General features: G+C 38.1%; 1 protein-coding gene across 1 annotated transcript; it reads right to left on the bottom strand.

Annotated features, from left to right (window-relative positions):
* Positions 1 to 1,696: 1,696 nt before the first annotated feature.
* Positions 1,697 to 11,232, bottom strand: LOC120766909 (box A-binding factor). The gene is made up of 4 exons (XM_040092656.1): positions 10,723 to 11,232; positions 3,862 to 4,800; positions 3,250 to 3,396; positions 1,697 to 3,031 (listed from the first exon to the last, which is right to left on the bottom strand). The coding sequence occupies exons 1-4, from the start codon at positions 11,230 to 11,232 to the stop codon at positions 1,697 to 1,699; spliced, it is 2,931 nt and encodes a 976-aa protein (XP_039948590.1).
* Between the last annotated feature and the right edge of the window lie 5,320 nt (positions 11,233 to 16,552).

Here is a 16,552-nt window from a genome sequence, read left to right as displayed (position 1 = left end):
TGATTTTTGTTATCAAAATGATCGTTCCCCAACTGCAACTTTTCGTGCGCTTTTCCTATTTTATGTTCGTAATAATCGGCAACCGATTTGTGCTCGCTAATCGTCAAATTGTTGAAAACTTTAGGAATAAATTTTCTTTACATAATGTTCAAGTGCTAATAAGACAAAGAACCACTCGAATTAATGAAAATATTGCTGCCGTTCAGGCAAGTGTTGCGGAAGACCACAGTTTGCCGATTCCAAAACGTTCTCAAGAATTGGTTTCAAACCAACAATATGGCGGTAAGGGTTTGGATTTGCATCCGTATAAAATTGTTCTCACTCCACAACTGATGCCATTGGACAACCGGAAATATTGTGAATTTGCTGATTTTGCCTTAGAACTGCTTGAAAATGATAACGATTTTTTTAGGAAAATGATCTTCTCCGATGAGGCTCACTTTCATTTGAGCTGTGCGGTGAGTAAAAAAACTGTCAATTTTGGTGCGAAGCAAATCCATAAATTATATATGAAAAATCCCTACATTCATCTACATTAACAGTTTGGTGTAGTTTTTGGTCTGTTGAAACCATCGATCCGTACTGGTTTCGAAATGAAGCTGGTGGTTAAATGAAGTCTTTATTGTCAATGGGGAGCGGTTTAGATTGATGATAACAAACTTTTTATCGCCGCAATTGGAACAAGTTGATTTTGACAACATCTGGTTTCACTAAAATGAAGTTACGTGCAACTCATCACGTGTAACAACCGAATTATTGCGAGAAATGTTTGGAGATTTGATTATTGCAAATGATGAAATATGAAATTGTGACATTGATTGGCCTCCAAGCAGTTGTGATTTAATACCATTAGACTACTTCTTGTGCGGTTATTTGAAGTCATTGGGCTTTAGCAATAAAACAGACTCTCTTCAAGGATTTCGAAGTCAGTATTGAATGTGCTATTCGTTGCATACGGTTTGTTTTAGTGGAAAAAGTACTAGAAAATTGGGTTCGTCCAATTCGTTGCTGCAAAAGAAGTAGTGCATGCCACTTGAAAGATGTTATTTTCGGAACGTAATTGTAACGATTGTACTTCACACTAAAAAAAAAACATTTGAATTTCATGAACAATTCCTTTTTTTAAAGAAATCATATCACTCTTATGGGAAAACCTTGCACAAAAATATTTTTCATATTTTTTATATTCTTTAATACCTTTGCACCCAATTAATTTTTGTGTTTTGTATTGCAGCAAAGAGCAAATGGCTTTGAATCGACAACAAATAAAAATAAATTTAATTTCTATGTAATTAGATATGAGTAGATATGCTTTTAAGTATATTTATAGGAATGTGTGTGTAAATTCGATTAGTTAGAAGTTGTATGTTTGCATAGTGAAGCGCGCATATCTGAGTATATAGGATGCTAATTAAAGTATTTAGACACTTCGCAGAGTAAAAGTATTCTCTAAAGGCATAAATATATTTTTAAGAGTAAGTTAAAGTAATACAAATAAAGGGAACTAGTAGCAACGAGTGTGTGAGTACACATATATGTACCGTGACATTTGTACAAATATGTGGCAATAGCTGATTTTGTGCATAGGAGTATTCGTATTGAGCATTAGGAACAAGATATTTTTTTACTTAAATAACAGAAAAATACAAATACAAATTAATTTTCTAAAGCGCTACACATACATAAGTACATACTTTTACCGATTCGCCAGCAGGCCATTCGCTGGTGGCAGCACGTTTGCATTCACAGCGCCTAGCGTGGGTCCGTTCATTGGTCCACCCACCGAGACGGTGGACACCACACCGCCGGCTACCGCACGCACACCCGCGGCCATACCCAGCGATGTTGCCACATTCAGTTGCCGTTGATGCACAGCTGCCGCCACCACACTGCCCGCGCAACTATTGGGCACAATCGACATGCCACCACTCGCTGATTGCGCTGAAGCTGCAGCTGCCACTGCTGCTGCTGTTGCCGCTGCTGCTGCCGCTGCCGCACGCTGATGCTTGCTGGAGTTGCCACCGCCACCCCCGCCTCCGCTGCCACCACCGCTCTTCACCAAACCACCGTTATGCTTCTGCGCCATATGCGTCTGGTAGTGTTTGGCCAGGTGCGCCTTCTGGCGGAAGCTTTTGCCGCACAGTGAGCAGGTGAAGGGCTTCTCGCCGGTGTGTGTGCGTATGTGCACGTTCACTGAGTACTTGTCCTTAAAGCCCTTCGAGCAGATGGAGCAGTAGTGCAGCGAACGCTCCTTGCGCTGCCCATTACAGTGGGTGGGGCTGTTGCTGCTGGTGCTCGAGCTGCTGCCGCCGCTGGTTGGGCCATTCGCGCTATTTGCTGTGGCGCCGCCAGCTGGCTGGGCACTGCCGCCGCTGCCCGTGCTGCTGTTGTGATTGGTTATATTTGGATTGTTGTTGTTGTTATTATTGTGGTGTTGCGTGCTGGATGTGGAGCGCTTGTACTTCTTTGTCACTTTGGTAGTGCTGCCGCTGCTGGTGCCGCTACTGCTGCTAACCGCGCTTGTCTTTCCACCAGCTACGTGCTGTTGCTGTGCATGCAATACGCGCGGTACTGGCTGCCCAACCGACTGCGGACCCGTCATATGCAGCGCTGGCATAGCCGCTTGTGGCAATGGCGATAGTTGCTGTTGTTGTGGCATACTCGTTGGCGTTGTTGCCGGTGAAAGCATTTGTTGTTGTTGCTGTTGCTGCTGCAGCTGCTGCACACTCGTGGCGCCCACATTAGCGCCAGCTGCTGGCGATATTTGCATCAACACGTCGCTGGCGCCATAATCGGCACTCGATGTTGGCGAACAGAATTGCTGCACTTCATTGGCAATGCGCTTGATCTTCTCGAAGTCGTCGCTGAAGGCGCTTTCTAGTGATAGGAACATATCGTCGACCATGAGGCTGGACACGCCTGCGCTGTTGACACCGCCATTGGGATGCTGGCTGCCAACTAGCTGCGAGGCATGTGTGTCCTCAAACATTTGGGCTGCGCTGAGCGCTGAGTCGCCGAAAGAGAGTGTGTCCTGTAAAGAGTTGAGCAAAGCGCGCAAAGAGAGAGAAAAGTACGAGTTTTGATGAAATTTGAACACATGAAATTTTGTATATTTAAGTACGTGCAATTAGTGGTGGAATATTTGGGTTTGAGAATGTAGACGAGTTTTTCAATATAAATAGGAGGCACTACTTTTATATTTTTGTTTGTTTTTTTTACTAATGACAAAGTTTTCTTTAGCTTACTTACCGCATCTGGTGGAAAGAGTAGCCTTCGCATTTCCTCTTCCTTGACTGTGGGTGAGGAGGGCAGCAATGAAATGCCGTTTTGCATGTGTATGCCTTTGGAATAACCCTTACCCTGCAAAGCGCTACGCAGCAAGGATTCAGCTGAGTTCTAAAGTGATAAGAAAGAATGTATTGATCAATTGTTCATAAAAAATTGCCAGCGTTTAGATTTGACCTTCGCCAAAGTTTGCTACACATGGAATTTGGAGTCAGTTCTTGATATAAATTCATTTCTAATCCCTGAAAAAGTATTGTCAAGTCGAAAAGCACCTATAGAGTTCAAGCAAATATATTGAGTACTAGAAAAATGGAAGTCTGTGAGTTGTCGAAAGGTACCCTAACACCAAATTAATTAAGAGGGCGTACGACTAGGCCCTCCTCTTCTTTTTGATGGATAAAAATTGCTGAGTTTTATTGAAGAGTCGTTAGATTTTCCATGATATGCTGACTATGAGCTTCACTCCACTTCAAAGGTACATACATCAGCGAAGCAAAAATTGCAAACATAACCTAAACTTTAAACGGTTTCGCTAGCTTCTACATAAATACAAACAAACATGTGATTGTTTCTCACCTGCTCTGCATTGTGATCCGCCATATGCCAGTCGTTGTTGTTGTTTTGAAATTGTGCCAACTGCGACGGACTGCCGACACCGCCCATGCCACCAACGCCGCCTGCCAACGAGATGGCCGTCACCAGTGAAGGCAAACGCTGACTATTCACAACACTCCCACTATTGCCACCATGTAGTCCTGTCGCCGCATTCGCGCCCATTCCCAGCCCATTCACCATATCACCAGTAATATTGCCATCCCTGCCGCTGCCCTCCGACGTGCCATAACCAGCCGGACTCTCATCATAGGGATACTCGGATTTGATATAACCCGGAAAGCTACCGAGCAAGCTGTCCAGATCCAGTGTGTTGGACAGTTGCGCAGCGGCATCCTCGGGCTCACGCTTCAGCCATGACTCATTGCCATTTAATACTGTGATTGTGTAGATTTGGCCGTCGCTGTTATCCACCGTCATACTGGCATTGCCGTTACTGTTGCTGCTATTATTATTATTATTATTGTTGTTGTTGCTGTGGTTGTGGCTCAGTGAAGTATTATTGCTTGTTGCATTGTTGTTGGCAACTTGTGTGGCGCTTTGTTGTGCACAGGAACTGCTATTGTTGAGCGACATTTGTCGTTGCGTGTGATGGATGGCGGCTGACTGTTGGTGTTGTTGTTGTTGCTGCTGTGTGTGCATATGCTGATGCGGTGACTGATGATGTAGATGTTGTTGTTGTTGATGCGGATGCGTTTGATTTGGCGATGCTGGGCTATGCAGATGCGAGGAATGCTGTAAGCTGTTAGCGGGTGTGGCGCGATGCTGGTGTGTGGCGGCCGTTGTGGGCACAGGCGATGCCGCGGCGTTCACAACAGCCTGTTGTTGCCAACAATAGCGGTCGAGGTCCTCAAAAATGGTGGCATCCAGACGACTAGTGGGATCCTTGTCGGCGTGCCAGAACTAAATGGGAGGAAAAAGCATGAATTTAAAGACAGGACTTCAGTTTTAGGGGCGCAATTAAGTTCACGATTTTTTTTTAATGAAAATGCAATTGAATTCTAAAGAAATTGTTATAAATTAATTATTTGAAGTTTCGCTGACAACTTTTTCCAATTTTTTTGGTAAAGCTCGATTCCCATTTCAGTAAAACTATCATTTTGCAATTTTATTCAAGAATCAAGCCATTTTTCATTGCCGTCTTGTGAGTGGAATTGCTTCTGAGACAGACCATTTGCCATCGAGCAGAACGAATAACAAACGGACGGTGCAATATCTGGGGAATATAGAGGCTATGGTACGATTTCTCGTTTAAGCGTTTACAGGTAAGCTTTAACAGGCTTGATAACGAGATAGTGAAACTTTGTCATGCAACGGGATCACTTTTTCGTATCTCCCACTGATATTAAGAAACCCATGTTCATTGTTTCTAAAACATTCTCAGCGCATTTAGTCGCTTTAAAATGGTTTAGCGAATGACTTCCAATCCTCATCGAGTAACGCTTCCAATGGTGCATCTTCAAAGGTTTTTGACTTTCCTTCACGCGGACGGTTGTTAATACAAAAATCGCCCTCTTTGAAGCAACAAAACCTACCTCCGTAAACTTTCCCTAAATTATTAGAAATGAGGACAAAATCAGTTGTTTATGGACATTAGATGGATAGATATCGGAGGATAGTGTTGAACATATTCTTAATGATTTTTTTTGTATTCGAAAGCTCTAAACAAAGTGCCTCAATGAAAACGATGGCAAGATCGCAAGATTTGCGCTTCAAATTGATTCTGCTTCTTCAGTATTTTTGGAATTTGGCCTTCATAGGGTTTCTCTTGTTTACAGGACTCAAGTGAATGCTTGCGGTAAAAAAGTACTGTGACAATGATGAGGAAATCGGCGAGACTAAGGCTTATGTTGAAGCAACTTAATATTTGTCTCCAGCTCTAATGCCATATTTACACTTAAATGAATAAAAGTCTGCACCATCATGTTTGAGGTGATTTCAGATTGAAACATTTTAGTTGTATCAGATTCTTCTCCTGACGAAGAAATACTTAACCGATGGTTCTGTGGGAGAGTTTTGTGTTAGAAGTAGGTTAGGTTAAGCGGCGTAAATTCGTGCATTTAGGATTTCGATGCTTCCCCTTACTATAAATAGAGTTCATATTGGAGTCCTTTTTTGATTAGTTTTGTGTTGAGTAGGATTTGTCACCCTTCGACCCTACCAAAATATATTTTACACATTATTTATAAGTCGAAATTAAATTATATTAAGTTGCCACGAAATTTGTAACACCCAGAAGGAAACATCGAAGATCCTAAATATAAATGATTAGAATGAAGATTTAGCCATATCAGTCTGAATGTCTACATATCCGCGAACTAGTCCCTCAGTTTTTGAAAAATCGACTTGAAATTTTGCTCACGTTTTTTTCTCTTTAAGAAGCTGCTTATAAAAATCTAAAACTCCGATATAGGTCTGCTATACCCTATATACATAGAACCTGATCGAAAAAAATCAAGTTCTTGTTTGAAAAACTGTTTAATTTGATTTCATATTTTTGCGAAACTTCGTACAGAATATTACCAGGGGAAAGGCTCTAATCTCAAAACATATTGTTCAGATCGACCTGCCATAGCATATAGCTGTCATACACACTGACTGTTAAAAAAGTAGTTCTTGTATGAAAAACTTTTTTATTTGATAAGATATATTCTCGAAGTTTGGTACAGATCATTGTCCAAAGTAATGAACACAATTTGTGAAAATATGATTCAGATGAGATCACAATATGCTATATCTGCCATACAAACTGGTAAATCAAAATCAAGTGCCTGTATTGAACACTTTCTTATTTGACAAGATATCTATACGAAATTCGGCACAGATTGTTATTTAATGCAATACTACAATCTCCGAAGCTATTGTATAGTCAGCCGACTATAGCATATAGCTGTCATATAAACTGGTCGTTCAATATCAACATAGCGGCCTTTTTACACCTTTTTATGTATGAAAAATGCACATGTGAAGGGCGTTCTAGCTTCAGAGTAGTCCAAGTTGCCATTTTTTATTGTGCTTTTGCTTAAATTTTCTTTTAAATGAAACGAAATCGTCGATTAGCATAAGAAAACCAGTTGCTAAAGTCGAGTTTTCCGCTAAAAGCGCACAAATTAGTGATTTCTCTGTATGCGTTTACATAACCTAACTGTTGTAACTAACACATGCTTTTGTCTTGATCAACAAAAAATATATGTAAACAAAAACCGAAAATGAAACAATGAGCTGGAAAAATGTGAAAAAAGCATAAGTCAAATATAAAGGCGGCAACAAGTTTGCTGCTTAAGTCCTTTGTTTGGCTAATGCAAAATGCAAAAAATAGCAAAAAGAAGAAGAAACATAAAGAAAACTCAATACAAATTCGTAGCTGTGAAAAGACTTTCGAACTTTTTCTTTGCTAAAAGCAATTTAATATTTCAGGCGCTTAAGCACCGCACACACACACACTCACCGCACCACTCAAACACACATACACACACGCGCGCGCTCAAGTGCAGTTGGCGCATATGTTTGCACTTTCTATGACCGCGCCAACTGCGCATTCAAATGCCACAAAATGCGCAACAATGAAGCTGCCGCTGCCGCTGCGGCCGCTCGGCTACTGTGCCATCAGACCAACTGGCTGACTACTTGAGCCAGCAGGCTGACTATCAGACTGGCTAACTGTCCATTTGACTGCACGCTTGCCACCGTCGCCTATATGCGCTGTGAAAGCAGCCAGCAGCCCGAATAAGTCGTGGCAAATGCAACATGCGGTAGCCAGCTAAGTCAGCCAGCTGTTGTTTGGCTCGTGCCCCACATCGTTGTGGATAGCGAGTGTTGCTCGCTGTTGCAAGTTCACCAAGTGCATATGGTGCTGTTGCATGCAGCACGTGCCATGTCAATTTTTGGCTATGCCCTCCAAGGCTATTGTTGCATGTGTTGCAACTTGATACACTTAGGCATACTCACCACACCTACACCGCAAACTCACACACGTGCAAACTGTCGCATATATGTACGTGCTGTATGTACGCATGTTGTTGTTGTTGTTGCTGTTTGTGGCATTTATGGCACTTCACCTAATTCGTCTGTGCGCTCACCTTTCAGTTACTCGTTCTAGTCTTTTGCTTTTTGCTTTTCGCATTTTACTTTGCATTTCTTGTGTGTATTTTTGTTGTGGTGCATTTGAGTTGCACCCGCCCGCAGTCACTTGTGTCTAACAGAGCAATAACAAGCATTGTCTACATTGGAAGTTTACTAAATTTTACGAGTATCGCATATGTTTGCAACAGGATGTCTGTAGGTGCAACATGCAGAACAACAACTGCCAAGCGGCTGCAGCTATAGCGCTGGCAGCAGCAGCAACAACAGTAGCCGCATTTTGGTAGCAGCCAGTACATTGTTAGCCTGGCCTATCAAGCATCGAGTGCTACGAGTCCACTCGCACTGAGTGCCAATCGATTTTTCTAGTCCACTGCCTTTCTTTTATCTATTCGTTCGGATTTTGTTTTTTTCATTTTATTTCGGCTACTGTCTCGTCGTTACTACTGCATTGTAAGTGTTGCTTTGGCTGCTGCTGTTGTGGTTAGTACTGCCCTCTAGTTGCTTTTGTTGTTGCATTTTGATTTTGTTCCCTCAATTTTCTCGGCTGTCGTTTTACGCGCAATCTTTTGCTTTATTTTTGTTGTTTGTGTTGAATTTGTATTATTTCGGTATTTAAAGTCGACAACTGACATGACAGCAACACTGGTTTATTGTTGTTGCAATGCAAAATTATTTATATATCTATGCCTTTTTTGTCTGTTTTTTGGTTGACTGTGAAAACATCATAATCTTTGTTGAACTCATTGAAATCAGGTTTGGTCGCTTTATGGAGGTTAAGTTTTCTTTTAGTTCAAGAAATATAAATAATATAGGTATATGAACTATATTTTTGCCGTCGCCTTTGTTAGTGGGCTAGTTTTTGTATATTGTATTCCTATATGAGTATGGATGGCTCCCTGTTCATAATTTGATTATCAGTTTTTATATTACGGAGTGATCGACCGGCTGATGTTCATTTCTTAACTCATTTGATAATGATTTTTTTAGATCACAGACTGATCAATTAGCTCGTATCCGTTTCTTTGATTACCTATTACTCCTTTGATCATCACTTTTTAATTCACTGATCACTAACTGATCGATCAGCCGATATTTATCGCTTTGGTACTCTACTATTCATTTGATCATATTACATTATTATTATATTATTTGATCATCACTTTTTAGATCACGGATTAATCAATCGGCTGATACACTCTTTGGGACTCAGTTCCTCATTCAATCATCAGTTTCTAGAGCACTATCCGATCGGTCAGCTGATACTCATCCTGTTGGTAATCTGTTTTTCATCTACGTCTTTATCTTTTTATTATAAGAGAGATAGGAGATAATGAAGCCAATTTCCCACTCGATGACGATGGAGCAGAGGTTCCATTGCCCGACCATGAAGAAGTACGCTGAGCAAGTACCCGTCTGAAAAACCACAAACAGGCGGGAGCTAATGTATTGCCATCAGAGCTATTCAAACACGGCGGCGAAAAACTGATAAGGAACATGCATCAGCTTCTTTGTAGAATATGGTCGGACAAAAGCATGCCCGACGATTGGAATTTAAGTGTGCTCTGCCCAATCTACAAAAGGGGAGACCCCAAAATTTGCGCCAACTACCGTGTGATAAGTCTCCTCAACATCGCATATAAGGTTCGATCGCGCATATTGTGTAAAAGACGGAAACCCACCGCCAACAAACTGTTTGGATTTTATCAGTGTGGCTGTAGACCTGGAAAATCTACAAGTGACCAGATTTTCTTCATATGCCATTCTTAGAAAAGATCTGTGAAAGGAAGATGGTCAGACCATCTCTTCATCGATTTTAAAGCCGCCTTCGACAGCACGAAAAGAGCTGCAGTTTTGCCGCTATGTTTGAATTTGGTATCCTCGCAAAACTAATAAGGCTTTATAAACTGACGTTGAGAAATAACAAAAGCTCCACCAAGATCGGGAAGGAACTCTCTTGAGCCGTTCGATACCTGATTCTTCAAGAATTGATCAATTGATAGGAAGCGGGTCTGGTAGTGAACGAGGACAGGATTAAATATCTCCTATCATCAAACAAACAGTCGTCACACTCGCGATTTGGCTCCCACGTCATTGTTGTTAGTCATAACTTCGAAGTCGCAGATAATTTCGTCTATCTTGGAATGAGAATTAATACAGCAGGATAACTCTTGCCAACAGGTGCTACTTCGGACTAAGTTCACAATTGAAAAGGAAAGTCCTCTCTCAATGAGCAAAGACTAAACTCTATAAGTCAGTCATTATTCCCGTCCTGCTGTATGGTACAGCGGCATAGACGATAGAGACATCTGATTAGCCGGCCTTAGGAGTGTTCGAGAGATAGATTCTGCGGAAGATGCACATGATGCACATGGGCAACTGCGAATATCGCATTAGATGAAGCGATGAGCTGTATGATTTCAGTGAATTAAAAGACAGCGGCTATGCCGGTTAAGTCATGTCGCCCGAATGGATGAAAATATCGGTAAGCCCATTAAAAAAATCCAAATTAAAATGATATATTTTTTTGTCACAAACATTACAGAAGCTCGTTAAAAAATTATATTCTAAGGAGACTGTGTTTGAAATCACCAAAAAATAGTACTTTGGCAACTAAATAGACTCAGTATTGAGCCAACTTACTAACCAGCTGTGTTAATTACAGTTGTATATGCTATATTCGCAAAAAATTAAAAGAAATTTCCAACACCATTTCAATTGGTTATCAATGAACATTTCGCTCACCTCATAGCCCTGCAATGTGGGATCACTACTGTTGCCATTACTGTTACCATCTGAGCCATCTATGCAACTGCTGCCGTTACCCGGAGTGCCAACACGTCCGCCAACACAAGCACTCCCACTGCTGGTGCCACCGCCACCATCGTGTGGTATGCTGCCGGCTAAGTTATTGCTTTGCTCATGACTGTGTTGTTGTTGCTGTTGTTGATGGTGCGCATGCTGCTGCTGTTGCTGTTGTTGCTGCTGGTGACTGTGCTGCTGATGATGCGTATGCTGTTGTTGCTGCTGCTGTTGGTGCTGCTGATGATGCTGGTGTGTGCCGGTGCTTATGCTGCCCGCATGCAGACTGCCCACACCCATACCGATGTCGACCACATCTGCGCCGACACCGATACCAATGCCCATATCGGGCGCCGAGACGAAATCGAAAAAATCCGTTTTAGTCAGCTCCTCCGCGCGAAATGTTTCACTTATATCCATGCCAGTGGATGACATCTCATCCGTGCCAATCATTTAGCGCTTGACGTGGCGCTGCGCAGGCGCGTGGACGCTGCAGTGCCGGCGTTGCGAAGTGTGCGGTGTTTTGTGTTCAACTTAGTTAGTTAGTGATGCGTTTCGTTGTTGTTGTTGAAAGTGTGGTGAAATTCGTAGTAGTTGTTGTAAATTATTTAGGTTCTGCAAAGAAGTGAAAAGGAGAAAGTCAAATTGTGTTATAAATTGGGTTTGGTCTTAAATTTAATTTATTTTTAAATGAAAAAGAACTATGAAATATTATTTAATTTTATATTTTTATATTTATTTATGAAGCTTTTTTTTTGTACAATTTTTACTTGCTATGCAATAAAGAAAGATTATAAAAGAACCGTTACAGATTCTCGTTTTGTATTTTCATTGAAAAATTTTACACAGCAAACTGTAACAAATAAAGGCATGGGATGTTCAAAGAGTTGTTAAGGCTTAAAAAACGAATGATCTGAAACTTTATTGTTTAAAAAAAAGTTTGAGAAGTGGTGCCAACTATTAGTTAAAAAGAATAAGTGAAATCCATATCACAATAGCATTGTCAAACTAAAAAGTTTAGGATACGATTGATGGAAATATGTTTGAAAAAGGTTGCCACCTTTTCGGAAAATGTATTTTAAATACATCGACGAGCTAGAAAAGTTACCACAAGAAATAGAAATTGAAGAAAAGGAAATAAAATTAAAAAAAAAAGTTCTAAGAGTTGCCACCTGTTAAAAATTTTAATTACAAAAACGATGAAATAGACGAAAGAGATAATTTAAAAAAAATTAAAAAAAGTTCTAAGGGTTGCCACCTGTTAAAAATTTTAATTACAAAAACGATGAAATAGACGAAAGAGATAATTTAAGGTAAAGAGATTTTAGAACGAGCCAAAAAAAAATTAATTTTTTTAGTAGGGTTGCCAACTAATAAAAAAATAATTATGAAGTGAAAGTGATGAAAGTAAGCGAGTTGGTAAAATAGTAAGTTTTTAAAAAGGGCTGCCACTTAGCAAAATTATAATTAATAAGTGAAAACTATGAAAGAAACGAGTTGATAACATATTGTTAAAAAAATGGATTTAATAAAGATGCAAATTTAAATATTTTTTGAGAAGAGTTGCCACTTCCTAACAATTTTAATGAAAGTGATAAAAAAAACGAGAACTTGAGTAAAAAATTTTAAGGAAGGTGCCAAAAAGATAATATTATTTTAGTAGGGTTGCCACCTAATAAAAACATTAACTCTCCAGGAAAAATGATTAAGGTAAGAGAGTTGATAAAATGTTGTTGGAATAAATAGATTTTATAAAAATTTAAGTTTTTGAGAAGAGTTGCCACCTGCTAAAGTTATAATTAATACGTAAAAATGATAATAGAAACGAATTGATAAAATACTGTTAGAAAAATAGATTTAAGAAAAGTGCACTTGCTCAAAATTTTAATGAAAACGATAAAAGAAACGAGTAGAAAAAATATTGTTTGGTTGCCAAGTGCAAAAAATTTTAATTATCAAAGCTTTAAATGAGAAAAGTTGTTCAAGTGAAAAAGTTTATAGAATGTTTTTACCGAAGATTTCTCGAGACAGCGGTCAGATCGGTTAACTATAGCATATAGCTACCATACAAATTGAACGATCGGAATCAAGTTCTTGTATGGAGAACTTTCACATTTGACAATGTATCTTCACCAAATTTGGTACAGATTATTTTTTAAGGCAATAATGTAATCTCCGAAAAAATTGTTCAGATCGGATTACTATAGCATATAGCTTCCATACAAACTGAAGACATAGTTACTAAAAGAAATGCACCTGTGAAGGGTATATTAGCTTCGGTGTTCGGTTTTTTCTTGTTTTTGATTACAACTATTTAAGGAAAAAATGTCGCGAAATTTTCAATTTCCAGTTTTTGTTTCCTTCCTTTCACTTTTGTTGATCGTGTAAGGAGCCATCCTGCCAACTCAGGCGCATATTTTTTCTGAGGGGTCACCGGAAATGGCTTCCAATGGCCGAGTTAAAATAATTTTTTTCCAAAAATTTCAGAATTTCTTTGTTAATAGTGTATGTTTCTAGCAATTAAAAATTTAAATAAAATATTTAATTTTTGTAGGAGAAAAAAATTGTTGAAAAAGGGACGCTTTTTACCTGAGGAACCCAGGTAACTTCTTAAAATATGAAATAAACCAAACTTTTCATGATACAAAAAATTTATGGATAACCAAATTTAATGTTTTGAATTTAAAATTGTAAAATTTCCACTTTTTTATTAGCTTCTATGGCAATCTAGCAATCGTTATAAATTTAGCTCGAAGATAATTATCCGCAAACATAAAATTTAGCAATCAAAGGAGAATTACATTTTTTATTTCGCCACATTTTTATATCGTTTTTTCATAATATTTTTCGGGCGCCCGACTTGGCATGACAAAACCAAAACTAAATAGTTAGGCATAAATAAATCAGGTACAATCAGTTGGGTGACAAAGTGTAAACACGATTGTCAACAGCAGCTGTAAATCTTATACAAATCACGAGCGTGAAAAATCACCAAAACCCAAACAAACACAAAAACTGACGAAATCACAAAAAGCGAACAGCAAAATGGCCAAGAATAGAGCGAAAATATCGAAACCACAGAAATATTTAATAATGAATGCAAAATTTGCATTGGATTCGTTAGTGAGACTGTCAGCGCTAGCAAGATCACCACTTCGGCGAGCGAGGAGCGGAGAGAGGGCAGCGTATTGACCGCAAACTGTTGCACAGCATTTTAGTGCTGGCATTAAAAGCAAAGCAAAGCAAATATGCTTATGCGACATTAAAAAAATAAAATTTAGGAAAAATCGGAAAATGCATAAACCGCGGTTTAATGTGAAAAATTGAAAATTTGCTGTGACACGAATTTCGTACGCTTCAGTTTCGCTCAAATTTGGAGTGGGCCAAAAAAGAGTAATAAAGCAAATAAAATTAAAAAATAATGGCAATAAATAATGAAAAATGTGAGAAAATTGCTTTAGGCCTTATACTTTACGAGTATATGAAAAATTTTCAAAAAAGTAATAAAAATGTTATATCAATGAAAAAAGTCTTAAAAAATTATATGCTGTGCATACAAGTCGTTTCATTGAAATTTTAACCAAACTGCGGACTATGAATTTTTCGTAATATTTTACATTTGATTAATTAATAATTTGGAAATATTAGGTGCAATAAAATATCAACCGTTATATATGTATATGAAAAATAGTAAAAAAAATGTATAAATATAAGTGAAAGTGTATTTTTTTGTCAGTCCGGCTCAATTTTGATCAGATTATAAATAATTAAGTTATAGCAAAACTCGGAACTTAAAAAATGACGACCTGATTTTGGAGTTCGAACACGAATACGTATAGTTTACCCAGCCGTTTCCCATACAATCGGGTGTACATAACCGAAACGTATCCGGTTTTATAAGCAGCCAAGGATTGTCAATTCGGAAGCATTTCTCACAATACTACTTCTTATACTATATTAAAAATATAATAATTGTGTATTCTTCAAAACCAAGGATATCAGCAATAATATTAAAAACTTCATAAAAAAAATGAATTCTAGTTATAAAAAATATGCGTATATTGCGAAAAAACTTCAAAGCTAATGCCAAAGAGCCAAGCAAAAGTTCTTCAAACGTGCAATTCGCTAGACAATCAGTTAAACCGTCAGCGCTGCAGCTTGTCAGTTGGCTTAGTGCATTTGGGCTAACATGCAGATATGCAGTTATGAATGTGTGTGTGTGTGTATGTAGCTATGTATGTCGTTGCTATGAAATTCACGATTGCACTTGTCACATTACTCAATCGCAAGTGCAGAAAATCAAGCATGAAAATGCTCGAGTTTCGCTTGAATGAGTGTGTGTGTGTGTGTGTATAAGTGCTTGCTTAGTCATGTTGTTGCCCAGTTTGTGGTGGCGGTTGTCGTGGTTTTGGTTGCTGTCATTGTATGTTGGTGCTTGTGCTGGTGGCTTTGGTGTTGACATGTGCCATGCAGTGTGCGCGTGCGCGTCAAAATAAAACGAAAATATGCAGTTCGACGGAAACGTGCTACACGAAAACTTGTACAGTTGAAAAAGGCAGAAAAACGAATCACAAAAATAAAAGAATTTTTGTTGCAAGCAATTGTGTGGCGAAATTTGGATTTATTTACGTAGATAAAGAACATTTTGTGGTTATTAATAACAATAATAATAATAATAATAATAATAATAATAATAATAATAATAATAATAATAATAATAATAATAATAATAATAATAATAATAATAATAACAACAATAATAATAAGAGGAAGAAAAATGTTTAAGCTGGTTCCAAACTCAATAAATCCCAGATGACATCAGATCATATGCTCCTTTACGTATGATATAAATATTGCTTACTAGTTATGATAATGATATTATTGTCATAAAAAGGATGTGACTTCACACTGTCTAATATTCCCGCAACATAACATCTTTAATACAAATTATATTTGCCAAGCAATGCATATTGCATGCCTACCATTCAAATGATGTCATATCACATGTTTCGTCATATGCATATAAATGCATTGAGATCTTATAAAGATATTATACCATTCGCTTTTAAGGTTTTTTTTTATCACCATATGTACATCATATGACGAACCATCATATGACAATAATATCACATGATCTGTTATAAAAATTTCATATTACTATATGCAATCAAACGCTTTTTCAACACATCACATGATGAACCGTCATGTGGCATCACTGAAATCATGTAATAGGAAATGCTTCCAAATCAATTGATATGTTACAAAAATACTAATTTGTGCGCTCAACAACAACTTTTCCAACACATAAGCACATCACATGAAGAAACATCATATGATATTTATATCACATGTTGTGAAATTATAGCACAATTGTATTGAGATCTTATAAAAATCTCATATTATTCGCTTTTAAGATGTTTCATCACATATGCACATCTCATGATGGATCGGCATATGACACATGATGCGAAATCAATAGATATGTTATAAAAGTTATTACAAATCTATTGATATTTTAAAGAAGTTGCATACAATATTATACGTATTAGAACAAATTTTTCAACACTTAACCATATTACATGAGGAAACATCATACATATATATATCATTAATCACATCAGGTGATGAAAAATGCCTACAAATCAATTGATATGTTATAAAAATCGTAATTTGTGCGCTCATCTATGTACAAATTTTCAAACACATCTACATCACATGATGCAAAATCATATGATATTTATATCACATGTAGCGAAAATATAGCACAAAATCA

This window comes from Bactrocera tryoni, chromosome 1, assembly GCF_016617805.1.
Source record: "Bactrocera tryoni isolate S06 chromosome 1, CSIRO_BtryS06_freeze2, whole genome shotgun sequence".
NCBI lineage: Eukaryota > Metazoa > Arthropoda > Insecta > Diptera > Tephritidae > Bactrocera > Bactrocera tryoni.
The sequence above is the reverse complement of the archived record's forward strand: the minus strand, read 5'-3'. Positions and strand labels throughout refer to the sequence as shown.